We start from the raw sequence: 25,839 nt of genomic DNA on the forward strand, positions 1-25,839 counted from the left end.
AAAAAAATATGGGCTACGTGCAAATCCCTCTCCCCAACTCCTGCAGACTGAACTCTAGGCAGAAGCTAGGACAGCCTGTTTACTGATAGGCTGCTGCTGGAGAATTTGCGGTAGATCGCCTCCCCAAAAAAGTAATGAGAAAAAATCCACCCCTTTCCCAAATCTGTAGAAATGCAGATCTGTAGAAATGCAGATGCTGGTTGGAATTTTTGATATATTCTTCCCTTGCCTGGGTCATGGGTGCAGAAAGTAGTTGGCTCCATCTCCACCCCACACCCCAAGTCACCACTTTGTCCCTCGCTCTGATTGGTGGAGATCAGCTTCATAGTAAAAGCAAACACAAGGCAGATCTTGCAATCCTGAAGTTTGCCCACATGTGCTATAGAGCACAGCCTATCTCCAGGTGCCCCTGAAGGTAGGCATTCTCACAGTAGTGGATCTTCATCTGCATAGCTGGTTTCTAATGCTGCCAGTTATATTTCATTGCATTTTTTTTAAATAAAAAAATTATGCGATGCGGTGTTTTTAATGCGAGGTGTTGTAAGTCAATTTGAGAATATGTATGGAAAGGCGGAAATATTTTAAATAAATAGAGACATGGAAACCCAAACAGGAAGCTTCACTTTCTAAATAAAATATAAAAAAAACCAAATCCCTTCCCAAACCTTGAAAGCATAGAGCAGGCATCTCCAAACTTCGCCCCCCCCAGATGTTTTGGACTACAATTCCCATCATCCCTGACCACTGGTCCTCTTAGCTAGGGATCATGGGAGTTGTAGGCCAAAACATCTGGAGGGCCGCAGTTTGGGGATGCCTGGCATAGAGACTGGCTTTTGGGAAGTGCACTCTGCACATGCTTAAAGGTACTCTAGCCTCCTGAACTTCATGCATTTAGTTTCCCAATCTTTAGGAATGGGGCTGCCAACTTTTTAACCAGCTGCTGCAGCAGCAGCAGCTGTGTCTTTCACAGTAGCCTGAACTAATGCATTCTTTAAGGTGCCCCCAGACTTCGTTGCTTATGCTGCCATGGCAGTTTCTCTGAAATAAGCTTGATTTGTCGACATTGGGCGATATGGCTTATATCCATGATGTGAGAACGCTCACCAGCTGATTGTGGCACCTGCAGCCTGCTGGTAAAAGCACGTGAGCAGGCCTGTCTAGATCTGCTGTTGCTTTTCTAGTCAGTTGGCAACATTACCCTGTAACAACCTTTTGTGGTGTGTGCTCATAGTCTTGCCAAAATGAATCCATGGGAAAGGTGTAACTCTCAAGCTAAACACTAGATGGCAACATGGGGTCAAATATCCCATGCTTGCCTGGTGGGGAAATCCGAGGTCGACTCCTGACAAGGGGTGGGAGAGTTAAACTGCAAGAAGCCTGACGTGTAAAGTTCCTTAACCTTTAACCGTGGGCTAACCAAGTAATTTGAAAGTAAATGCATTGCACGACCTTGCATAACCTCAATCTGATATTTCAAAAATGCACACGCACTAAATATACATCTCGGTCCATTGTGCATGCACACAAAATCTCACTCCCCTTTCTGACAGACTGCTAGGCAGGGGGAGAGAGCCACGGCTCAGCCATTGTGCTGGATTAGGCCAGCTAGCTGAATCCATACTGACGAAGCCTCGCTCTGCGTCATCACCTCCTGCCAGTCCCCAGACATTGATTAAATTCCTGGCTTTCGGCTTCTTAAGCCCGACAGACGGCGTCTCCTTCTTCCCCTCCCTCCCCATCTCTCTCCAATCTGTTCTGTCTCTCTATCTCTCTCTTCCACCTCCCCTGAGATAGGTACAGCCCTCCTTCCTGTAGCTCAGAACCAATGCAGCTGATGTTCTTCTTGTCCCCTGGCCTGAGCATTCCCATTGTGCTTGCTTTCCCCCGACTGCCCTGCAGTAGTGAGATGTGCAAAGGCCAGGCCAGGCTCTCTCCAAAATGCATTTCCGGTTGCTCTAGGGCAGAGGTGGGAACAAAGAGGAGCAAAATTATTCCTTTATCACTGGGACACCTGTCAAAGATTCCCCACGATTTTTTTACATTTCATCATGCCCAGTTGGGGTTAATGCTGTAAGAGCCAGAAAGCATTGCAAAATAGTGAATGGCAAAGCCACAGTTATTGGACAGGAAAGGAATTCAGAATTACTCCAGAAATGTTTGGTCATGTTGGCATTGTTGCATATGCAACAGTTTTTGTACCCTCTTTTTAAGAGAAACATGCAGGGTGATTCACAGTGTGCTGTCTGAAAAGCAGTTAAGATGGGGAGGGATTGCTTACCTTTCAGACTGTGGGCAAAACAGTAAAGCACTTGTGGGAACAAAGTGGGACAGATCCTGGCCAAAACCCACTGAGGCGACCACTCTTTCCACAGATTGACCAGCCTGCCTTCTACTTTCAGATATGACCCAACCTTGCCTCTGTTCTGTTCGGTTTCATAATGGATTAATTAAGGTGTATATACACCCCGGGAGCTGAGCTGAGAACAGGGAAACAGAGTTCAGCTCTTCTGCAAGTTAATTAGGATAACTTTATCGAATCTGAGCTTCTGAATAGCTAATATCTCTCCAAGGCCTTGCAAGAGCTGCTTGCCCAACCGCAGGTCTCTGTTACATAGCTGTTTGGGATTAGGAAAGCTCTTTAGTTAAAAAACAGCAAACTAGCAGAAGATTCCTAGACTAAAATTTACCCAGTAAGGAGAATAAAACAACAGATTGTCAATAAAACATTTGGCATTGGGTGTTGTTTTTAACAGAGGCAGGAAGGTTATATAGAGCTCTCACGGTCAATGAAGGAGGTAACGATTGTGAGGCAATGGAGGCCTGAAAAATACCTGAGGAAACTAGAATAGGATAAGATTTCCTCATTTACGAGGGCAGTTTTGGCAATGACAGAAGTTGCCCAAAGCATGAATGAAGTGTTATTTGCTGGAAGCTTTCCAGAGAAGGAAAGACAGGTATTTGGTATATATGTTGTGGGAGAGGGTGGAATTGATCCAATGGGGCTATTCCACTCTAGGGTGCTAAATGTCTACTGACGTTCTGTGAGAGGGAGGGTGGTTATGCATGAAGATAATAATAGTAATAATACTTTGTATTTATATAGTATTTCCCCCCCCCCAAAGTGCTCAAAGCGCTTCACTTACATTCTCTGCATAAAGCTCACAATACGATCCTGCAAAATTGGCCCAGAATTATTATTTCCATTTTACAGATGGGAGAGGGGAAACAACAAGGCTTGCCTCGGTTCATGGCAGAGCCCAGAAGCTCCAAATCACACGCTCGGTCTCTGAAGGTGAATGAATAGATGCACGTGAAGGGAATTGGGGTGCAAACCTCAGTGGCAGAGCACATGCTTTGAGTGTAGAAGGTGGAAAGCTCTGTCCCTGACCTCTCTAGTTAACACGAACAGGCAGGAAGTGATGGGAAAGACTCTGGAGACTCTGGAGAGCTGCTGCCAGTCAGAGCAGGCTAGTTGGGGCTAGATGGACAAAACAGTCTGACCTGGTATAAGGCAGATTTCTATATCCTATGAGAATCTCAAGGGTGGAATGTGTCTGTGTAAGAAAAATAGATCCCCTCTTCCCACCCCCAAGCAATCTACAAAAGGTATGTGCAAAAAATATACAAGTCTATGTATATGTGTACACACACACGCACGCACACACACGTACAAGACAATGCGTAGATACAGCAGCTGTGTCTCTCTGTGTGTGGCTGTTGAAGTTATCCAGGTATCTCTCATTCACAGCTGAGGTTGCTGCAAAAAGCGGGTTCAGGTATGAACTGTGGAACTAGTGCTCCTTGGGACTGGTTGGGCGGAAGGCAGGGAGCCCAACAGTAGGTGGCGCCATAGAGCCAATGGCAGGCGGAGCCAACTAATTCTAGTTTTGCCCCCCATCCCCCGTCCTTCTCCTGCCGAATTATACAAAGGGCAACAGTGAGACGAAAGAGGAGGAAACGGACAGGCAGTGGCTCCTCCTGGACTGGTTGTTAAGCAGGAAGACAGGTGTTGGGGTAGGGGCAGGCTGAAGGCAGAATGAGGTGGGTGGGGCAGTTGACCCATGCACCTGAATGGACCAACCTTCCATTGGGTATAATAGTCATAAGGATAATAATCAAATCAGTTTGGTGGCCCCTGCAATTCCTCCCGCCCCCATCTGTGTTGCTGATGCTGGTAGCATCTACCGGTGTGTGTGTGTGTGTTTGTGTGTGAAGTGAATGGGGGAAAGGTGCTTATTCTTCCTTTTTCTTCTCTTCCTCCTCTTCATCAGGCTCCTCCTCATCTTTCTCGCTATACTGTGATGCCGCATCCATTTTTTCTGGAAGCTGGAAGCAGAGAAAACGGGGGGTTGGGGGGTTGGATTATTATTTATTATCTGTGCATGTGTGTGTGTTTGGTGTCTAGACTTCTGTGCTGAAATCTCTCTAAATCCCTTTGATCAGCCAACAAGGATTCCAGGGGCTTTTCCTTTGCAGAAGCTCCTGTGCTATTAACATCTGCATGGCAGGGAGCACAGCAATGCAATGCAAGCACAACAATGCGGGGAAGAGCAAAATACCTGTTGAATTCTCTCCCCTGACCTGGCTTGGACTTCTTTAAATATGCAGGAGTCTCTGCTAGGCAGCGAGAAAAAATTCAGATCCTGCCCTTTCCTCAAATCAGGAAAAGTTTATCTAATTAGCTTGATTTGCATGTAGCAGGACTTCCTTATTATACTTTTGCACAAAGGAAGATCGGACTTCGTGATTTCAAGAGTAGAGGTGAATGAGCATATTTTCATTTCTGAAAAGGCGCTGGAGCTAAAGCCCATTTTGGAACGGAAAGGATTTCCACTGCATGACTTCAGCTTGCAACACAGAAGTGAATTGACTGTGTTTAACCCAGTGATGGGAGAAATTACCTTTGCACATGCTCAGGGGTTCACTTTACTTCACACACCCTGCAGCTAAATCCTGACAATGTTCCTGATCCCTGGCTCAAATCAAGTCCTGGCTCAGAGTTACAGGGAACAACGGAAAGGTAGGTCAACGGGGCTCAAAGATCATCTTCCTTGTGAATAAAGGCTTACAGCAAACATCTTAGCTTAGAGAAAAAGAGGGTGGGGGAGGCAGGAAACGCAGGACACTAAAAGGTTTGGGAGATCACGTACAGCAGGATTGGGGATCCTGTGGACTTCTGAATTTTCCTGGGCGCCGACTCCCATCAGCCACAACCAACATGGCCAGGGAGGATGGGAGTTGGAATGCAACCACGTAGAAAGGGCCACAGAGATGCACAGGGATGGAGAGAGTGAAGAGGAAAAAGTGATTTGCCCCTTCTCAAAAGCAGGTACAGTGGTACCTCGCAAGACGAATGCCCTGCAAGATGAATTTTTCGCAAGACGAATGCGTTTTGCGATCTGATGGTGACTCGCAAGACGAATTCGTTTTGTGAAAAATTCGTCTTGTGAATCGCAGTTTCCCATAGGAATGCATTGAAATTTAATTAATGCATTCCTATGGGAAACCGTGATTTGCGGAAGACGAATTTTTCACGAAACGAATTGACTCGTGGAACGAATTAAATTCGTCTTGCGAGGCACCACTGTATTCAGGGTCCACCCACTACAATCAAGGCGTAGGTTGAAGCAAAGGGAAGGACTCCCCCCCCCATTCCACGATGCAAAACTGAGCACCAATAGGACTCACTGGCTTTGTTCACTCACTCCTTGAGGATCACAGCATGTGTGCACAAAATCGAACAAAATTAAAGCTTAGAGCTTTCTGTGCCCTTTACAAACATATCACTTTGAAGGCTCTGCTTTTCATTGGAGCTGCTGTCACCATTGAAGAGAGACCTTCCTGCCTCACTTTAGTGAAAGCAAACAGCCCTGTTTTATTTTTCCAGGCATGCAGGGAGCGGGGAAGAAGCTGCTTTTTGCAGACATTTGCTGTGAGAGGGACTTCTCTCGCACGCAGCGGTCCCCGTGGATGCTGGTTCCTCCTTACCCCCTCAGCTGATGGGAATGGCAGAAAGAAGTGTATTGCTAACCCTATGCTTGGGGCTTCTCAAAATGCCCCTTGCACTGTGGATTTACCCAGAGACGGGATTCAAAGCCAAAGAGGCCAGCACTAAAAAGGCCCTGCTCTGAATCTAGATCTGGCCCTCAGCGCCACAATGGTTCTCTGTTACATACAGACACAGCAGGCATGAGAATAGAAGCCCACTACTATTGTGCCCGAAGGAAGACTATCCTGAGCTGTGTGGGCTCAGCTCTCATGTCCAGATGTTCTTATGTCCCCAGTGACTGTCGGCTTCTCCCAGGCCCATGTTCTCCTCCTCACCTCTTCCTCGTCCTGGCTGGGCAAGACGGTGTAGCCGGACCCGATGGAGCCCTCCTGGTGATTGGCCAGAGCCTGCAGCTTAAGGGTAGTGGGGTCTGTCTCAAGCTCCTCCCCTCTTCCGTCAATGAGCGCCAACTCTTTCTGGGAGAGGAAATGGACGATGCCGGCACCAAAGGAGTCTCCCACCACATTGATGGAGGTCCTCATGCGGTCCCTGCAAGGAGGAGGGAGGAAAACAGGGAGGAGGGGGTTAGAGCGATGTGGTCAAGGCCTATCCCTGCCTTTGCTGCCCATCCTGCCATTGTCCTTGCTTCCCAACCTATCTGCTTGCATTTGGGCCCATTACGTTTGGCCATTGCTGCCGCTGGAGCTCTCTGTCCGTTGGACAGCCTTCCAGGAACAGGCGACCTCTCTTGAGGGAGCTGCTTCGCACATTCGCTCTTGCTGCTTGGTGACTGCGCCCCCAAGTAGTGTCTTGGATGTGTGAATGAGCCACTGGACACCACAGAAAAAACCCACATCATGTTGCTTCGCCCTTCCTTGGGCCAGGCTTGTGCCAGGTGCCCTTGCCCCAGGCCCCGGAGAGCTAAGGTCCACCAGGGGCCTCTCAGGCCTGTCATGCCAAGAACAAGACTGCCACCCCAGGCCTTAGACAAGTTATGTACAGGCCTGCCTTGAAAACTATGCTTCCCACTGGGTTCAGTGCCACATTCAGACGTGTACATCACTAAATGTCGAGAACTGTACATAGGGGGCCGGTCCACTGTCCCTCAGACCTTGTGGGGGGCCAGAGTATATTTTGAAAAAAATAAATGAACGAATTCCTACGCCCCACAAATAACTCAGAGATGCATTTTAAATAAAAGGACACATTCTACTCATGTAAAAACACCAGGCAGGCTCCACAAATAACCCAGAGATGCATTTTAAATAAAAGGACACATTCTACTCATGTAAAAACATGCTGATTCCCAGACCGTCCATGGGCCGGATTTAGAAGGCAGTTGGGCCGCATCCAGCCCCCGGGCCTTAGTTTGGGGACCCCTGGGCTAGAAGGATCTGTCAATTTCGGTTTACAGAGTTTTTCCCTTTTCCAATCTTAAATTCAGTTCTCCACATTTCTTCAGCTATTTGAAATGAAAATTTGAGCAGCGTTTCAATGCAAATTTCTCCTAATAAACACATTTGTAAACTGTTTTAACTAATGCACACATTTTCGCAGGCGTTTTCTCCTAATATAATGCATTTTTTTTGTATGTTATATTTACTCATAGAGTCTTTTTCGCACACTCTTTCCCCTAATATATGCCTTTTTGTAAACTTTGGTTGGAGAACCGCATTGCAAAATTCAGGTAAGTGAAAACAGAAGGATGGCAGTTTTTCTTCTCATATTGTTTCAGAAAGTGGAAAGTTCACTTTTTTTCTTTGCTTTTTCTCTCTTGAGTTTCTATCTCTTGATTTTTCTTTCTTTTTATTTTTTTTGTTCTTCTTTATTCTTTTTCTTTATTTTATTCTGTGTTGAAAAATTTCAACACAGAATTTACAGCCAAGGGAGAGTGCAAATTTAAAAGATGTGGCTTCAAATCCAAACCGAACTCAACATTCCCCTATCCCTACTTGTACATGTTAGGTGGCCCTTAGAAATGTCACGGTGACCATGGCCAATTTGAAAACCTGGCTTACAGCAGGGATGGGCGGAGCCTGTGGCTGTTCAGACATTTTGGGCGATGATCTCTGATGCAAGTTAACGGGACTTCGGCAGAAATAGGCAATGACTGGAAATGAAGCAGTATGACCATAGCTGCCAAGTCTCCCGTTTTCCCTGGGAAACCCAGTGCGACGGCCATTTTGGAACTGGGCACAGCAGCATCAAAAGTCACTTATGAGCATGCTCCGCCCAGTTCCACAATGGCCGCCGCGCTACTTCCGGTATGCTACTTTCGGTCGGTCCCTTATTTTTCAGAGAGGAACTTGGCGGGTATGAGTATGACACGCCCCACAACTTTTGCTGGCGTGAACGGTATTGAAAGCGGGATTGTGTGTGACCGTCCCAATGGCGTCACGAGTGCAAATCATGATGAATTAGTAATAAAAAGGATTTTGGGTGGGGTGAGCGGTCCTGCAGAATAAATCCACCACAAAGACACCCTTATTGTTAAAAAATAAACCCACCTGTCTGCAGGGCCCCTTTATTTACAGGGCCGCCGGCATGCTTCAGAGCATGGTTCCCGTGAGACGCAGCTACCGAGACAATCTTAATTTGCTCAGAATTTTTGCCTCTAGAGGTATAAATGAACATATGCAAATTCCACACATTTTTCTAAAAATAAATAAACAAATTAAGGCCCGAGGAGATAAAAAGGCAACGGATGAGGTTCTTCCTCTTCCCCTTTTATTTGCACAACAACCCTGGAAGGCGGGTTAGGCTGAGAGACTGTGAGCGGTTCAAGGTCGCCCAATGAGAGCTTCACAGCTGAGTGGGGATTATGAACCCTGGTCACCCAGGGTCCTAGTCCAACATACTAACCACTATACTGCACTGTCTCTCAGACGTGTTGTGGGGTTTTTTTTTAATGACCCTGAAGGGGGACATTGATGCCGTGGTTTGACCACACTCTGCTATCACTTTCCCAGACCAAACCCCTGCCCTTGACGTGACTCACAGTAGCCAGTCCACAGCAATGAGGAGGCTGATGTCCTCGGTCGGGAGTCCCACGGCTGTCAGGATTAAAAGCATGGTGACCAGCCCCGCACTGGGTATACTGGCTGCCCCTACACTAGCCAATGTGGCTGTTAGGCTGTGGGAACAGAAAGGGAGAGAAATGAGATGTTCGTTCACATTTATAGGCCGCAGAGCATCAAAGCAGCTTCCAAAATTTAAAATAAGTAAACAAAGCAATTATTAAAATAAGCAATGTAATTGCAGAAAGCAGCTGTATCTCAGGGGCAGGGCATCCTGCTTGGCATGCAGAAGGTCCCAGGTTCGATCCTCTGCATCTACAGGTAGGGCTGGGAGAGACCCCGGTCTGAAACCCTCGAGGGCTAAATGGACCAGTGGTCTGACATGGTAAGAACATTTGGGGATGTTTTTGCACACCGAAACTGTGGAAAAAGTCTTGGACAAATACTTTGGTCCAGTGCTAGCTTTAATGGCTCAAGTACGAAAGCCCCATAGAAAAGAAGCTATACAAATCTTTATGGTAGGGAATTCCACGCCGGTGCCACAACCAAAAAGGCTCTGCACTGTGCCACTACTGCAAACAAGGACTCTGCTGAACCGCTTAGTAAGTGGGCAACTTTGTATGTGAAATGGGATCTCCTCTCCTGCCCTTGGGGTGAGTTATGTCTGACCTGGGCACCAGCCGGCTCATGAGGGGAAAAAAAAAACAGGCCTACCAAGTCACCTCACCTGACTGTTGCGATCTGTCCGCCATCTAAGTGTATGCTGTTCATCTGTGCAATGAAGATGGCTGCCACAGCCTCGTAGAGAGCGGTGCCGTCCATGTTTATAGTGGCCCCGATGGGCAGCACAAAGCGGGTCACCCGCTTGTCGATTTTCAAGTTCTCCTCAAGGCAGCGGAAAGTGACAGGCAGCGTCCCGGCGCTGGTGTGCAAAGGAGGCGGCAGGGGTAGCAGGGACGTAGGGAAAAGAGATTTTAAAAGCTGCATGTCCGTATGCAATTTCTCCAAAACTCTCCTTCCATCTTGTGCATCCATATCTGGGCACACATTGTTTGTACACCCTGTAGCCAGCAATCCTAAAGGGCCAATCCATACTTAATTTGAGTAACATGGCTGCTGCTGAGGTTGGCTGCTCCTCTCTCTCCAAAGAAAAGAGAGGAATTCTATCCTGAGGAGTTCCACCCTGAACGCTGCCTGGCAAGGAGAAGAGAAATGGGGGAGGCCAGGAAATCTACCTGCCCATCGCTACCTGCTGACCTTGAGGCCCATATTTCATTAAATTGGAAAGGCTAACTTATGTTCTTGTAATTCTGCTTGTTTAGCTTATGAAAGAATTTCTAAGTTGTCTATTGGTACTGTTATATGTCTTTTTGTAATCTTTGCATACTATTTTTCTCTGTTCATTTGCATTACTTTGTTCCCTTGCTCTGGGACTGAAAACATTCCATGAGGAATATTAATACTCTGCATGCGCAAAGTACAAAATTGTGCTTCGTGCATGTGCAAAATGGACACTTTGACATCCACAGGTTTTGACTTACGAAGAGCGCCGTGGAACAGATCGCCTTTGTAAGTTGAGGTACCACAGTAAGTAAGAAAGTAAATAACAAACAAACAAACAACCACACACACACACACACAACAAACATGTTCCATAAACCACCTGCCAACATACACCCAACTTCATAAATTAACAATATGCTTAACTGGTAAGTATTTGTTTTTTGTTTTTTTAATTAATTATAAATTTTCCCAAGTGAGCAGATAAATGAAATGTCCACAGCCACATAAACACTACAGTGTCTGCTAAAATGGAAGCTACGCGAGAGCTGCCCTTACCTGGAGGCTGTGCCAAGAGCCGTAATCCAGGCCTGGAAGATGCCAGCGTAGAAAAGGAAGGGGTTCTGGCGCGTGATGACGAAGAAGATGAGGGGCAGCACCATAGCACCGTGGATGACCAGCCCCACAATGACCGTCACCATGTACATGCCCAGCTGACGGGCCACCATCTCCAGGTCCTTGATACTGGCAATCTTGCCGCAGATGAGGGAAGCGATGCCAAATGGCGAGTACCTATGTTGAGGAGGGGGACATTCAGAAGACTGTTAGATGCTATTGAAGCAGCCGCTGAGTTAGCAGCACACAGGTAGACTACGGAACTCCCTCCCACAGGAAACAGGTATGGCCATTGTCTTGGACTGGCTAGACACAGAGGAATGGTGGGAGGCACCAGCTGGGGAGCCCCCCTGAGGGAAAAAGGCTCAGAGTCAGGGGATTAGTGGTGGGACGACGAAGAGTGGTCAGAGGGAGAAGACTGGGATGAGTCGGAAGTTGGAGAAGCAACAGGCTTTAGTGAGCAGGAAGAGTCTGCGGCAGAGGGCAGTCCAGAATCAGAGCAGGCACAGAAGCAAGAGAGGAGTGAAGCCAAGAGGCAGAGATGAGTCAGGCTGGTGAGGAGGCAGGTAAAATCCCATCCAGAGTAGGAAGCCTTGATGGCTAGGCTGGACAGGTGGAGCCACTTCAAACCCTGGGAATCCTTTGTTGCCTCGCATGTTGCTCCAGTCTGCACCCCCCGCCCCAGCTCTTACCACATGGGGGAGTTGTACATGGAGATGTGGGTGCTCATTTATACGTCTGGGTGGTGTTCAAATTAATAGGGGGGCAGGAGTCAGAGGGATCCGGGCCTCCCTATCTTTCATGATGGCCCCATTAGTGGAAGGGCACCACAGGGGGAGAGGGAATTAGTGGTTTGTTTGAGTGTGTTTCAAAAAGGGTCCCCTACTCCCTCCCCCATTATTTGATCACTGTCTTTAGAAACTTCCAACACCTGCTTTAAAGACTAGCACTTTCTGGGTGTTTGGCACAGTCTGCTCGACTTGTATGTTTGGAAATAAGCAGGTACAAGTGTGACCTGCAACTCAACACTTCTTTGTGGAGTTCTCCTCCTTTAGGGTTCCAGCCAGCCATGCCCTTTGTAGGGCACTCCATTCCAGATTAATCCAGACTAATCCATCTCCCAAAGGACGCAGGTGGAGCTGTGGGTTAAACCACAGAGCCTAGGGCTTGCCGATCAGAAGGTCGGCAGTTCGAATCCCCACAAAGGGGTGAGCTACTGTTGCTCGGTCCCAGCTCCTGCCAACTTAGCAGTTCGAGAGCACATCAAGTGCAAGTAGATAAATAGGTACCACTCCGACGGGAAGGTAAACGCCGTTTCCGTGCGCTGCTCTGGTTCGCCAGAAGCGGCTTAGTCATGCTGGCCACATGACCTGGAAGCTGTATGCCGGCTCCCTCGGCCAATAACACGAGATGTGCACCTCAACCCCAGAGTCGGTCACGAATTGGACCTAACGGTCAGGGGTCCCTTTACCTTTACCTATCTCTGATGGCAAAAAACAACAGCAATAACCCACAGGACTGTAGTTCTTGCTTCCATACTTACAAGGAAACTGACACTGATTTTTTTTTAAAAGAAATTAATCTCTAGGTTGCATATCTGTATGTGAGTCTCTCTTACCACATGATCATAGAGACCAGCTTCATGATGATCTCATTGAGGATGTTGAAGAAGTCGGCCATGGGCTTGGCCTGCTCGCCCATCTTCCCCATGCAAATGCCAAAGGCAATGAAGAAGCCAATCAAACCTGCAAGGGAGGGGAGGGGGAGGAGAGAAAGGGGGAGTCAAAGAGAAGGAGGGATCTCTCGCCAACCCTGTGCTCTGTCTCCCCAATACAGGATGCTGAATGAACAGTTAAAAAAACACAAACCCACCTACCTCTCTTCTCTTATGTGCACACCAGATGCAGGTAGGAGGAGGAGAGGTGTGCTTAATTTATGTTTATTAAAAATGTTAAATTTCAAAAATTCAAAACTGAAATGTTGAAACAATGTTGAGTTTGAAAATTTCTAAATTCAAAATATTGAAATAACATTGAGTTTGAAAAGCATGTAAAAATGAGTCTTAACTAATCACTTTTGGAGGCCCCCCAAAAAGGATTAATGTGCCAAATTTAATTTCTTCTCTGCTTTCCTGCCCCTCCCCTATTTTATTTATTTGCTTTTGAATTAATGTACTGCCCAATTAACAGTGGGGCTTTTGGGGGGGGAAAGATCACAACTTTTAAAACCACACAATTCAAATGCAAGTATCTAAGGCCTTGTCCACACATGGAGAGGAAGGTGTCCGAATTCCTAGGTGGTAGAATGGGCAGTACCATTTCGGACAGCAGAGGGAAGATCACAGTAGCAAATGCTCCCATATTATAAAGAAAGCAGAAAGCACTCACAGCAAAGAGAAGGTTGAGACCAAACCTTTCCTGCTGATGTCCTGGGTCCACACCCCTCCTCTTGTTTGTATAGTTTTGGCAGGGAGTTTTCCCCCTGGGGAATAAAATGCTATCCTCTACCCGCAGCCTGCAGTGGTACAGTCCTTAAGTCTCACCATCTCAGGCTTCTACCACTTCATTCTGCTGCATGAACAGCATTCATGATGGAGGACATTCTAAAAGCATGCATATATAGCTTTAAAATTTAAAAATGATTCCACGTGGCGTGGCTATGACTTCGTGAGTTGTTTATCCACAGCACCCTCCATTTTTGCTCTCGGCCTCTCTGCCAAGCTCTTCCAGTCTTGCTCTTGACCAAAGGCTCACCCAAAACATTCATTCCAGCCTTGAACTCCAGCTGCTTCTGGGTCACGGTGCTGGGACCCACGTTGACCTCCGTGATGGTGGTGTTGAGCACTGACCCGCTGGCGTGGACGATCTGACTCACGTTTTCCTTACGGACCACAATTGGGGGCACAGGGACCTTCGTCGAGATGGTTTGGAGCTGTGTGAGAAAGAGGCGGCATGGTAGGTGGAGAGGGCGGTTTGGAAGTGACCAACCATTGCCAAACCACTGCCCCAGCCCCTGCCGGCCTTTGCTTCCCTGATCCATACATGGATTTGCTATGTGTGTTACCTGCTGGAAACAGGCTTGGACCAGGTTTTCGGGGAACAGGTTCCTGATCAAGTCCAGAAAAGCATCCAAACTGGAGACTTCCTCGTTCCTGGTCATCACCGTGGGGGATTTCTTGAGTTTTGGGTTGCCGGGGTGAATGGACAAGACCAGAATGACACCCAATATGGCTGCCAACACAGTGGTGGACATGTAATAAACCATGGCGCGAGTGCCCATGCGCCCGCTGGATTTGGCATCGAGGCCGGCCAGACCTGCCCACAAAACACATCACAAGAGGTTACGGGGTCAAGGGATGAAGAGAGGCCACCCTGCCTAAGCCCATCCTCCATGGAAGTTTGTAAGAGGTGGACAGACCAAACAGAGAGTCACAAAGAAAATAACAGCTGGAAGGAGAGGAGGCAGTTGCAGAATGGTGTCTCAGGGAGTGGAACCAGCTTCCTCCTGCCGCTCATGATGAGCCATACACTGGGATAGGCAAAGGTAAAGGACCCCTGATGGTTAAAGTCCAGTCCAATTCGATTATGGGGTGTGGCGCTCATCTCTGCTTTCAGGCCAAAGAAGCCAGTGTTTGTCCACAGACAGCTTTCCGGTCATGTGGCCAGCATGACTAAACTGCTTCTGGCGCATGGAACACCGTGATGAGTGCCAGAGCGCATGGAAATGCTGTTTGTAGTGAGATAATGAGCATCCAATACAAGAACAGATCTGCATCTGATGTAGAACAAATTGGGGGTTCTAACACAAAACACTAATATTGGCAAAGAGAGGTGTACAAAGACCTGGCCAAGGAGAAAGCCAATGTGGTAGTTATAATGTCAGATTAGGACCTGGGAGACCAGGGTTTGAATCCCCACTTGGCCATGAAGCTCACTGAGAAACCTTGGGCCAGTCACTGCCTGACACCTTAACTTAGCTCACATGTACAGCCCCTTCACACACCAGTCAAATGCACAGATCAGGTGGCATGTTCACTGCATGTGTTGGCAGTGATAGGGGGCTGGTCTCCCACAACTAGGGATGGGTGAGAAGTTTAATTCAGTTCACATTTTAAAGACGTATATTGACAAAATAATTGTTGTTGTTGTTGCTGTTGTTTAGTCGTTTAGTTGTGTCTGACTCTTCGTGACTGCGAATCAAAACACAGATGTCCTACAAAATTCACACTTCTTCAGATTTAGCAGTGCAGTTCTCCAACCATTGTCTGCAAAAATTCATATATAGGGCAGAGTGTGTGTATAAAAATGAACATATTAGTGATAGTGGTGGGAAATTGCAGTCAGACATAACTATGCATGAATGCTATTTAGTGCACAAAGGGATTAATACTAGAGAGTTCTGTTCCTAGACTCAGCTAAGTCATGCCCCCTCACCTCCATGAGGGAGGAAGCGAAGCAGCTGTTCTTCCCTTTACTATCTCCATGCCTTTTAACTGACCAAGGAAGACGTGTCTAAGCCAACTGCAAGCTTAGAACACATATTTTAAGCTTTCTGCATTTTCTACCCAAGAGTGTTCTGCCTGTGTTCACCTTGCTGCTACTTGGACAAATACAAGAATCTGACCTTTGGAACATTTTGTAAGTAAAACATTTTAAACTTACTTAACAGTGTGTGCTTTGATCATTTCAAGAGGAGGAGAAAACGGGGGAAGCGCTGTATGCAACTAAACAGGATAAAAGGGTCTAACAACCTATATCCCCATTGCTATACTGCTGCTTGACTTTTGTGAGCTTAAACTCTGCTACTGGGGGCTCTCTCCTGCTGGAGAGTGACTTTATCCCTGTATTTTGAATCTAGGCACCCAGCTGATTCTTTTGTTATTTTAGTCACACAGGGATCACAGGGATTAATATTTTCCTCCCACAAATATAACATACAAAAATACGTTAAATTGGGGGAAATTGATTGCAAAAATATGTTTGCTAGTCAAAACTGCTTATAAAAATGTGTTTATTAGGATAAATTTGCTCTAAATTCCTGATGATTTTTCATTATTGCAGAAGTGTGGAGAACTGAGTTTAAGACTAGGAAAAGGAGAAACTGAGAAAAATGAAACTGACCGATCTTTACATCCTTTCCCACAACCCTCTCTTACATTCTTTCAAGGCATGGGGAGGGCCCTCTTATGAACTCACCTTGGATGTCATCCCCCCCCCCAAGTTTCACAAATTGTTCCTTGTTTCAATCTCTTTCAGCGAAAACCCAATCTCTTGGAAGGCCAGCTAAGCTATACAGAGGCTAGCGCCCCACTCCTGAGGTTTGGGATCTGGGGCGATTTCTCCCACCTCCCCCCCAACTCTCACCTGAAATGAGACTGGATATCACAAGAGGCAAGATCAGCATTTTCAACATGCGCATAAGGATGTCCCCGGGAAAAGAAATAAGCATGATCAGGTCGCTGTCGAGAGGTGGGAGCAACCTCAGGAGACTTCCAAACAGAGCTCCCAAAATCACTCCTGAAACGAAGAGGAAAAAGACAAGGTCCCAGGATTCTTCAGAAGTAGCTGTCACCAGGTTGGGAGCAGGACTAGGCTGTTTCTAGACAGGGAGTCCCTTATCAGTGGTACCAGTAAGGTTGGCCTTTGGGGTTCCCATTTTTTGTACCTGCTTTTAAAGCTATTTTCAGGTTGCTTTTTTAATGGAAACCACCTTAGAAAACAATTCATTAATAATAATAGAAACAATATCTAAAGATGGACACTCCCATAAACCCATTACGTTAGAGTCTAAGACAGGCACCCCCAACCTGTGGCCCTCCAGATGTTTTGGCCTACAACTCTCATGATCCCTAGCTAACAGGACCAGTGGTCAGGGATGATGGGCATTGTAGTCCAAAACATCTGGAGGGCCAAAGGTTGGAGATGCCTGGTCTAAGACCACTGCCCCATTAAACACACTTACCTGGGAGGAATCATAGAATTGTGGAGTCGGAAGGGACACTGAGGATCATCTAGTCCAACCCCAGGAATATGAAGCTGTCCCATATGGGGATCGAACCTGCAACTTTGCCGTTGTCAGCACCACACTCTAGCCAACTGAGCTACCCAAGTCCCACCAAATTCAGTGAGGTGATTTCCATCTGTTTTAGTGTTTTAACTTTTGTATGTTTAAAAATATAGCTGTCGCTTGTTTCTGGGTTTTACTGTTTTATCTTTAGTAAACCGCTTTGAGGTTGTTGTTGTTTACAATCAAGTGGTGTATGAATTTCATGAAATAAATAATAACAACAACAATTAGGGCTGAGCACGCTCAGTGGTCATGGAATGCTGACTGAGTGTTGGGTGTGTGTGTGGGTGACAACTGGGTGGGTGGGGATGAATGGAAATGAGTGCCTGGATTCTTGAGTGGCCACTTGCCACCTGCTAAAATTGGCACATTGAGCTGCCGTTAAATGCACAGGACAGAAAGTGGTCCGTTCAGTTTGCAAAACTATCTGAAACTGGCTTGCGATCGTAGCGCACAGATACCGACACCGCCCGCCCCCCCCCACGCAAAGCTGAGCTGCAGCTCTGGATTCTGTGTGGGTGTGCTAAATTCAAGCATTCAGGGCAGGATCATGATGATACCGATTTCTTAAACCGTTTGGTGAAAACAGGATCTTTTCATGGGATCTGTTCACAGAGTCAGTGTCCTACTTGGAGTAAAGCCAGGCTACAGGGGTTCACGCCCCCGAATCCGCGCTGGGAAAAGATCCAGGATAAAAATGGCTGGATACTGCCAGGGCAAAGTCAGGACAGGAAGTCAGCTGGGAGGGACAAATCCAACCCTCTCCTGGTCCTACTTATTATATCCAGGGCTGCAGAGACCCCCCTTATTAAACTTACTGGAGGTCTTTTCATAGTTGTTGTAGCATTGAAACCCACGGATTCTCTTGCCCAATGAAACGACGTTCAAAGCGAACCGTATAAACCAGAGAAACTGGTCCAGAGCTGTAGGTTTTATTTTGAACTACGTCTAGAGGTTTGGGAAGGGTGCGTGGAAAATCATTTTAGCCACAGGTAGGAAAGGTGAGGGGCAACAGAGAAATCCAAATGGGGAAGGGTATTATGAATGCATAAAGCAAAAGCATTTTGTTCTAGACATTGCTGGCATTTCCCACAAACGTTTTTCAACAGCGCTGGGAGCTAGGAACCTGCTCAAATGGCAACAGCAACAGAAGCCGGGATTATCAAGGGTTTGCATTTTGAACCAGATATCGGGCATGGTGTGGCATTATGCATATGCAGGTATCCTGGAAAGAAATATGAATAAAGGCCAGTGTGTACCATTGTCAGAATCAAGTGATATAAGGCTTCAGCCTCCTGTGTAAACCCATTTGTAATTAGCATACCTAATATTAAAGCTATGGTTTTCCCAGTAGCGATGTATGGAAGTGAGAGCTGGACCATAAAGAAGGCTGATCGCCGAAGAATTGATGCTTTTGAATTATGGTGCTGGAGGAGACTCTTGAGAGTCCCATGGACTGCAAGAAGATCAAACCTATCCATTCTTAAGGAAATCAGCCCTGAGTGCTCCCTGGAAGGACAGATCGTGAAGCTGAGGCTCCAATACTTTGGCCACCTCATGAGAAGAGAAGAATCCTTGGAAAAGACCCTGATGTTGGGAAAGATTGAAGGCACTAGGAGAAGGGGACGACCAAGGACGAGATGGTTGGACAGTGTTCTCGAAGCTACGAACATGAGTTTGACCAAACTGCGGGAGGCAGTGGAAGACAGGAGTGCCTGGCGTGCTATGGTCCATGGGGTCATGAAGAGTCGGACACGACTAAACGACTAAACAACAACAACAACAACAATCTGCCTTAGGAACTGGGCATGGGGGGCAATGGGCTTTGAGGAGGGGCACCTGTCACAAGCATTCAGCTCAAATGTCTGCCCGATAGCTCATCTTCATCTTCACCTGTAAATACCTAATATACACATTTTTGCAAAAAAACCCAATTCCCCCCTAATATGATCCATTTTTGCACACATTACCTGCACTGCAATATTTGGAGAAGTGCGACAGTAACTCAAAACGAGAGCTCCCTCTCCTTCACACACGTATATGGCTAACCCTGCTCACATTTTGCTCTGTGGCACAAAGCTCTCTGTTCCCTTTTTCTCAGCGCATGAGACGCTGGTGTCCTCGGGACCCTTTCGCCCTCTGCTTCAAGCTGATTAGGAGCTGTCAGTGGACGCAGGGTGGGTGGGGCGGGGGCTTTGGGTGAAGCTACAGGGATTAGACCCTGTTTAATTTTCTTCCTCCAGGCCAATGACGTAAAAGAAACAATGAAAGACTAATGAAATCCTGGCCTTTTACCCTATGCTGCGAGACTGGATGGCTAGATGGAGTGTGTGTGTTTTTTCCTGTGCGCGACGATTTGCGAGAAAGGCAAGTTAACCATACAGATATTGGTCAATTGTGATGTATAGTTGAACCATGGAATCTCCTTCCACAAGAGGCAGCAATGGTGACCCACTTTGGTGGCTTCGAAAGAGGATTAGACAAATTCGTGGAGGACCAACCTAGCCGCGGCTACTAGCCGTGATGGCTATAGTCTCCCTCCACTGTCGGAGGCAGTGAAGCCTTTGAATACCAGTTGGTGGGGATCACAGGTGAGCATAGAGCAGCTGTGCTCATGTTCTGCTTGGGCGTTTGGTTAGCCACTGTGAAAAGAGTGTGCTGCACGTGACGAGCCATTGGCCTGATCCAGCAGGGCTCCCCTTATGTGTTTATGAAGATGTCAAGGAAGGAAGGAAGGAATCAGGAAGATAATAACTGTGTGGCTAATAATGTTGATCTTCTTTTCCTTTTTCAAAGCATCGTTCCATCATTGTTTTTCATGGATTTGGACTGCAATAAAGAATTGATTGGTTGTATTCCATAGAACCATAGAATCCTAGAGCTGGAAGGGGACAATGAGGATCATCTAGTTCAGGGGGTCAGCAAACTTTTTCAGCAGGGGGCCAGTCCACTGTCCCTCATACCTTGTGGGGGGCCAGACTATATTTTGAAAAGAAATATGAATGAATTCCTATGCCCCACAAATAACACAGAGATGCATTTTAAATAAAAGGACACATTCTACTCATGTGAAAACATGCTGATTCCCGGACCATCCATGGGTCAGATTGAGAAGGCGATTGGGCCGCATCCGGCCCCCAGGCCTTAGTTTGGGGACCCCTGATCTAGTCCAACCCCCTGCAATGCAGGAATATGCAGCTGTCCCACACAGGGATGAACCTGCAAATGTGGCGTCATCAGCACCACACTCTAACCAACTGAGCTATTATGTTGTCTGTATTGTTTTCTATTGTTAGCTGTCCTGTGTTCGTTCATGAGGAAGGGCAGGAAATGCATCCAGTGGAGGAAATAAACCAGTCATTAAGCTACTGTTTAAAGGTACACAAGCTTGTGTGTTTGCAGCCAACGAAGAACAGACAAAGAGATCTGTGGGTGCTTGTGTACTGCTGCACTCAACAGAACTTGAACTTAATAGCAATACACGCAGAGAGAGTTTCTCAGATAGTGCACACTTGGAAAGCTTCCCTCCTCGCTTTATGGGTCCTGTTCATACGTAAATCCCACACGCTTTCCCTCCTCCACGTCTAAGAAACGGGTCCTTTTTCTTTAGCTACTCTGCCCCTCTGCCTATCCCTGAAGGGGTCATCTAAGGCCAAGAAGCCAGCCATGCTTCTTGGGTGTGTGCACAGCTGCAAGATATGGCAGGTTGCCCAGAGATGGGAGATTAGAAGAGGGGTGATGGAAAGTTACTACCCAGATGGGTCTTTTTAAAAAGAAAAAAAGAAAAAGTAGCCTCCTTGATGGACAGCTTGCTATATTTATTTCTTTACGGCTTGGGGGTCAGAGAGGTAATTCTATCTAGAACAATCACAAAGTCTTTCTGGAACCATTCATAACAAACAGACTTTTTACAATAAGGAAAATAACGAGTGTAGGGTAACATTTGCTCAGTGTAATGTTGACCGAAAGTTTATCCTCATTGGTTTGCACAAAGCTTTCAGGGAGGTCAGATGATAGCTACTTATTGAGCATCCCTTCTGGGAATGTTGTACGACATTGTTCTCCACACCCAGACTAGTGTTTCATGGTGCACATAGCCTGCCACATGTTCTTTACACAAGAATACTAAATCAGCGGTGGGTTTATTCTGCTTTAATTTATTCTGTGCTGCTTCTCCAAGGCTATCTTACTCCAAAGTGGGGTAAAAATAAAGCAGGACGTTTGTGGTATAAAAAGTTACAGGATTTCAGCAGGAAGTTATGGACTGAATGCAGCCGGGTGGCCTCTCTAAACCTTTTGCAGGTGCGGACGGTATTGAAAGCGGGATTGTGAGTGGCTGCTCCGATAGCGTCCTCCTGAGCAGAGATCATAAAAAGGACATCTCTGGAGGGACCCTAAACTAATTGCACTGGCTCAAGTGCCTTGCAGATCTGATGAGCTGCATACGTAACAAGACAAGGGATCAGCTCACAACCTGCAAAACAGGATGGGAGGCAGCTCTGAGTGGGGTTGTTTCTGTTCGCAGAGAAGAAAGAGACAATTAAGAAGCGGTCAGATAGCTATCTTCCAGTACTCGAAAGGTTACCGCCATAGGATGATGCAGCACATTTGTTTTCTGGAGCTCTAGTGAGGGTGAGACTTTGAACCAAGAGGTTCTAATGATAAGAGAAAGGATTTTAACTGAAGCTTAAGAAGAACTTCAAGCTGTTTGAAAGAGGAACCAGCTGCCTTGGAAGGCGGTGGGTTCTCTTTCTTTACATGTTCGGAAGCAAATGCTGCAGCAAGCTCCTTGCAACAGCCAGGGGTGTTGAGCTAATGACCTTCAAAGGCCCTTCCAACTACAATAATCTATGGATTCAGCTACATTAGTCAAGAAACAGCGTTTTGAAAGCGTTATAAACATGCAACACCAGGTGGTGCCAGAGAGCAAAACAAATTTCTAAGCAATTTTCCTTAGTGTTTCCCCCCCTTTTGTTATAACGATTTAATTTTTGACTTATTTAAAGTGTCATCCCCCCATGTGTGGATCCAACCTACGAGGATGCCCTAGAGCAGTGGGGCAAGTACATCAGTTGATGGGTCAAATGAGGACAGAGGCTGGCAGGAAGTCATCCCCTCCTCCATCATGTCCCTGTAAACACCATATTGGAAGAATTCCAGATCTGGGACAGAGAAGGCAGAGTGCCAAAACTTAAGCATATGGGGGCACACACACACACACTCACTCACTCACGTGTACGTACACACACACACACACACACACACCTGTTTTGGAAACTGCCCCTTCCAATGGGAACATCTGGTTTTGAAGAGAACGGCTACAATTAGAAAGGTTGTTTTAATCTGATGGGCCAACTGGCAGATAGTTTAGGCCAGATTTCACTCATAGCCCATCAGTTCCTGACCACTGTTTTACTGACCTGCCTATCTCACTACTACTATTTGTCATTCGCAGACTGTGCTAGATGCTGCACAGAACCTAGATCAGATGTCAGCCCTGCCTAGAAGGACTTAAAGGAAGGTGGAAGTTACTTTAGCCATGAAGAACCACGGAGAGACAGGAAGGGGTAAACGGAGACCAAGGAGATTGTTCCCAGATGGAGGCTGTACGTCATCTTACCAATTAACAGTCTGGGGCTAGTTTACAAGTGCCAAATAATCTTCGTTCCGTACCTATGATAAATCAATCTCTAAGTGTGTAGCACCTGCAGTTTTAATGTTTTAGCACCAGCAAGTCCATCCCAACACGTAAGCCCATTGTCTATAGTTGCTTTCAAATTCTGTTGGTTTTTATCTGTATTTTATGGGTAACTCTCCTGTTCTCTTTTATGTGCAATGCTGAGAGATTGATTTTTAAAAACATAAGTGGTTCATAAGTCATCTTAGATAGATAGATAAATCTTACCAGCGATGGTGAGGGTCAGCAGCAGGTTTCGAATCAGCCACCCACAGTATTTATCCAGGCAAGGTTTTGGCAACACTTCCAAGCTGATGTGGGGCCCATCCGCCATGGGGACCTCCACATGGTTAGTCATTTCCGGGGCAACTCCCAAAGCCCCTTGTTTCGTCTCAAGAGGAGAGGGGGGAGAGGGGAGAAAAGAAAAAGTTAATTTGGATGGAAACAAAACTCTGTTTTTCCACCTCAGAACAGAGAGGGGCAGGGGCACAAGCCAATCTGGAGAGAACCCCCTTTGACCCAGACAACGACAACGACAACGACAACAACAATTAATAGATGAACCAGGTAGATTAATCAATTAGCAAGACTTTTAATTTACTAAAAATGTGCCCCTGATTAATCAGGCAGCGGATTTTTTTATTTTAAAAATGCATCGTTTTTTAATACGATTACTTAACAATAACAGCAGGTTCAAAAAGGCCTCCTCCTTTTTCTCACAGGTAGGAGGGAAAGCCTCTACAACAGAAGAGTTCCCTATTCCCAGCCTACTGAAAGCAGGCCCACTGAAGTCAATGGGACTACTCTAAGTATGTTGGGAATCTAGATCTGACCTGTTATCTGAAAATGAAGTATGGTTTTTTTTTGCTTCAGAAGTATTTCCCCCCCCCCCCCAATATACAAATGCATGTGAATTTAATTGACTGGCTAATGGATTGATCTAATTAAAAATAAGATTAACTGAGATTTATTTAATCAGGTGAGAAAGAAATAACAATAACAACAACAATAATAATGGAGTTTCTCCTGTGCGGTGTATTTGAAGATTTCAAAACACTTCACAAACATTGGCTCAGAGCTGGGTTTGCTGCTGGCAGCCCTGGAGCCAAATATGGCCTCTTGAGAGTGCCAGCTAGTCCATCACAGTTGCCAACTTGACTTCTTTTCTTCCCCCACTGCCAGAAATATTCTAAGGAATGAGAATGAGGGAGGTGTATCTGGTATTTCTTTTCCTAGAAAAATAGCACTGGCTGTCCCCTTAAGGGTAAGGTGACCTCCTGATTCCCCTCTCTCTTCCTGGGTGACTAGGAGAAACCCAGCCTGCCCAGGCTGAAGCCTGTGTTAAGAACCCTGCTCATGAGCTGTACGGAACGACACACCTTTGAGGAGCCCGATTCAATAGCAAAGCTCAGCATGCAGCCTACTTGGCAGGAGTATGGTGCCATAAGGGGATAAATTTGGCCTGACTGCCCTCCATCACCTCCCCAATACACCCTTCCTTAAAGGACCTCTTTTCGTTCTCTGTCCAAATGGAATAAATGCTGAGATACTACTGGGGGGCGGGGTGGGTGGGTTGGCAAGAAAAGTCTTCCTTGAGACTGCCCTGACTTTGATTGCAGGACAATCCTTCTGCTCAAGGGGTCAAGAAGAATATTTGGCACCCTCTAGCTGGGAAGCAAAGAACTAGCCGGGAATGGGACAGACAACCTGCGCCCCGACTGATGAGCCTTCCTGCCGTTAATCAGCTAGGGGATAATCAAACGGACGTATTGGATTTTGGTCACGGCATCCGACCGGATCACGAAACTCCATCCCCTTTAAGCGAGTGGGCGTGATCCGCTCTGCAGATTTAAACTGGCTTAACTGCTTTATTGATTCCTGTGTGAGTCACTGATACAGGCACCCTCGGACCGGCCATTCCTTCTTCTCAAGTAGTTCTCTCGGCTGCCCCCCCCCAATCACATTTCCTGTTATAGTCACAATGATTTCTGGAACACAATCTCACGGCAACAAATAAGGCGAAGGTGTCGGAACAGGTTTGATGCGCCACCCGTGGAAAATCGGACACAAAACAGCACAGGTCAGCAACTAAGCACAGATGCAATGCCAACTGACCCAAGCCAAAAGGGTTAGGAACAGTATAAGTACTACACTTGGGCAAAAAAAAAAAATGAAAGGCACAAATACAGGATGGGAGACACCTGGCTTGAGAGCACTACATGTGAAAAGGATCTAGGAGTCTTGGTAGACCACAAACTTGACATGAGTCAACAGTGTGATGCAGCAGCTTAAAAAGCCAATGCAATTCTAGGCTGCATCAATAGGAATATAGCATCTAGATCAAGGGAAGTAATAGTACCACTGTATTCTGCTCTGGTCAGACCTCACCTGGAGTACTGTGTCCAGTTCTGGGCACCACAGTTCAAGAAGGATACTGACAAGCTGGAACGTGTCCAGAAGAGGGCAACCAAAATGGTCAAAGGCCTGGAAACGATGCCTTATGAGGAACGGCTTAGGGAGCTGGGTATGTTTAGCCTGGAGAAGAGACGGTTAAGGGGTGATATGATAGCCGTGTTCAAATATATAAAAGGATTTCATATAGAGGAGGGAGAAAGGTTGTTTTCCACTGCTCCAGAGAAGCGGACACGGAGCAATGGATTCAAACTACAAGACAGAAGATTCCACCTAAACATTAGGAAGAACTTCCTGACAGTAAGAGCTGTTCGGCAGTGGAATTTGCTACCAAGGAGTGTGGTGGAGTCTCCTCCTTTGGAGGTCTTTAAGCAGAGGCTTGACAGGCATATGTCAAGAATGCTTTGATGGCGTTTCCTGCTTGGCAGGGGGTTGGACTGGATGGCCCTTGCGGTCTCTTCCAACTCTACGATTCTATGAGTTCAGTATGGCCTACACTGACTGGCAGAGGCTCTCCAATATTTGGGGCACAGATCTCTCTCAGCCCCACCTGGAAAGGCCAGGGATTGAACCTGGGATCTTTAGCTGGTGCTGTAAAACTGAGCTACGGTCCTTGTGGTCCAGGAAAACCAGAGCTGGTCTAAACTAATACAGCGCTGCTTGTGGTTTATTGTGTTCCATGAATCCCCATGTCAATCATTTAGGCAGAAACGGGGATTCAGAAACACAAAGGTTACTTCCATGGTGGCTGCCAGTTCTGTGCAAATGGACCTACAGGAGAC

At 46.6% G+C, this 25,839-nt stretch overlaps 1 protein-coding gene across 1 annotated transcript; it reads right to left on the reverse strand.

Annotated features, from left to right (window-relative positions):
* Positions 1-31: 31 nt before the first annotated feature.
* On the reverse strand, positions 32-24,077 carry LOC118095416 (excitatory amino acid transporter 2-like). Its single transcript, XM_035136661.2, has 10 exons — positions 22,874-24,077; positions 16,266-16,418; positions 13,966-14,216; positions 13,656-13,833; positions 12,521-12,647; positions 10,846-11,079; positions 9,734-9,928; positions 8,988-9,122; positions 6,325-6,538; positions 32-4,326 (listed from the first exon to the last, which is right to left on the reverse strand). The coding sequence occupies exons 1-10, from the start codon at positions 23,001-23,003 to the stop codon at positions 4,234-4,236; spliced, it is 1,710 nt and encodes a 569-aa protein (XP_034992552.2). The 5' UTR covers positions 23,004-24,077; the 3' UTR covers positions 32-4,233.
* Between the last annotated feature and the right edge of the window lie 1,762 nt (positions 24,078-25,839).

This window comes from Zootoca vivipara, chromosome 13 (assembly GCF_963506605.1).
Source record: "Zootoca vivipara chromosome 13, rZooViv1.1, whole genome shotgun sequence".
Classification (NCBI taxonomy): Eukaryota; Metazoa; Chordata; class Lepidosauria; order Squamata; family Lacertidae; genus Zootoca; species Zootoca vivipara.